At 38.9% G+C, this 1,541-nt stretch overlaps 1 protein-coding gene across 2 annotated transcripts in view; it reads left to right on the top strand.

The window, feature by feature from the left end:
- The window catches only part of mon2 (MON2 homolog, regulator of endosome-to-Golgi trafficking), a gene marked incomplete in the record, with an annotated part of 79,098 nt that overhangs the window by 59,203 nt on the left and 18,354 nt on the right, over nt 1–1,541 (top strand). For both annotated transcript variants that reach the window (XM_014025240.1, XM_014025241.1), the window contains 2 exon segments: nt 440–615; nt 787–949. In XM_014025240.1, coding sequence (XP_013880694.1) covers nt 440–615; nt 787–949 — 339 coding nt within the window.

Below are 1,541 nucleotides of genomic sequence, written 5' to 3'. Positions count from 1 at the left end.
AAGTAGTAGTATATTAAATGTATAAAGTAGGTCGACCGATATGAGTTTTTATAAGGCTGGGTTAGAGAGAGGGTTTTTTTTTTTTAGTCTAAAATGTAACGTGACAGGGTCTTTACTGTATTTTTGTCTTTTAACTTGACAGTTGGTTACATAAGAACAGAGACGTTCAGTGGTCTTTATTGGCCAGTTAAAACTGGTTAGCATAGCAGAGGAAGTATAATAGTAGCAATATAAAAGTGAAGTAATTTTAGATAAAAACAACAGTTTTTTAAATTATTTGTTTCCTAACCATGCCTTTCATTCTGCATCAAATCTACAAAAACTGCTGTTTCTACCTTATTTCAAATACTATCATTTACAAAGTAAATTGATTACTTTTAAACTTAGCCTCTAGTTTTTAACTCAGTTTTTACCTCAGTTGTGTTATTTTTTTGTCTAGCGACTGCAGCTTTTATTGCTGAACCCCCTGAAGGAGCTGTCCAATGTGCTGCACGCTGACATTCGGCAGAAACAGCTGGAGTGTGTTCTTCAGATCCTACAGAGCCAAGGAGACGGCCTGGGCCCTGGCTGGCCCCTCGTGTTGGGTGTTATAGGGGCCATCCGCAACGATCAAGGGTAAGAAGAACAGAGAGGAGTTGTTTTCTTCACTTTGAGTCGTTTGATCAATGCTTGAATGCTTTCTGCTTCAATCTGCAAATGTTTGACCCACAATGCATCGTTCTCATCTGTTAGCTACAAAAACTTTGAACAAAAGCTCAAAGAGTTGTGTTTCCTGCTCTGCCTCAGCGAGTCGTTGATCCGAACAGCCTTTCAGTGCCTGCAGTTGGTGGTGACGGACTTCCTTCCCACCATGCCTTGCACGTGCCTCCAGATTGTCGTGGATGTAGCTGGCAGCTTCGGCCTTCAGAACCAGGAGCTCAACATCAGCCTCACGTCCATCGGCTTGCTGGTGAGGCTGCTGCTCGTGTTCTGCACACTGAGTCAGGAGGGGAGCATGGGCTGAAACAAAGAAAGGATCAGGAAATAGACAGAGACACAGCCTACTTGTCTTTTGCAATTGTGTCTTCTAGTTGCTGCATTTCTTATCTTTTTAGAGACTGAATCGGCTAACTGAGACCAGTTAATTAAATGGTTTCAATCTGGATTAATTAGCTTTGAAACTGTACTCTGTTGTATTAAAAATTCAGTTTCAGTTAAATAACTTTTCAAACCAATGCATTTAATTTCAAATTATGCAAATACAGATTGAGTCTAAACAATACAAATTCAGTTTCTGACGGCACAAGTTTCTTCCAGTATTTTTTAATCTGCAGTTTCCTGAATTCTGGGTTGTTGTATTTTTTTTGCCACTTCAGTAGAAAACAAAACTGAATGTTAGTTTCTTAATTTCTGCATCATCAGTGGCTTTTTTATACTATAGTAAAAAATAAAAAGAAAAAGTAGACGAGAAATATATAAGAACAGTAAAGAGAGAAACCGGTACAAATTATACAACGTGTGAAATGAACACCAATAACACACAGGACACCACACCCAACATC

The sequence above is a fragment of the Austrofundulus limnaeus genome, unplaced genomic scaffold (genome assembly GCF_001266775.1).
Source record: "Austrofundulus limnaeus strain Quisiro unplaced genomic scaffold, Austrofundulus_limnaeus-1.0 Scaffold463, whole genome shotgun sequence".
Classification (NCBI taxonomy): domain Eukaryota; kingdom Metazoa; phylum Chordata; class Actinopteri; order Cyprinodontiformes; family Rivulidae; genus Austrofundulus; species Austrofundulus limnaeus.
Note: the sequence above shows the minus strand (reverse complement) of the source record. Positions and strands in the feature narration are given on the sequence as shown.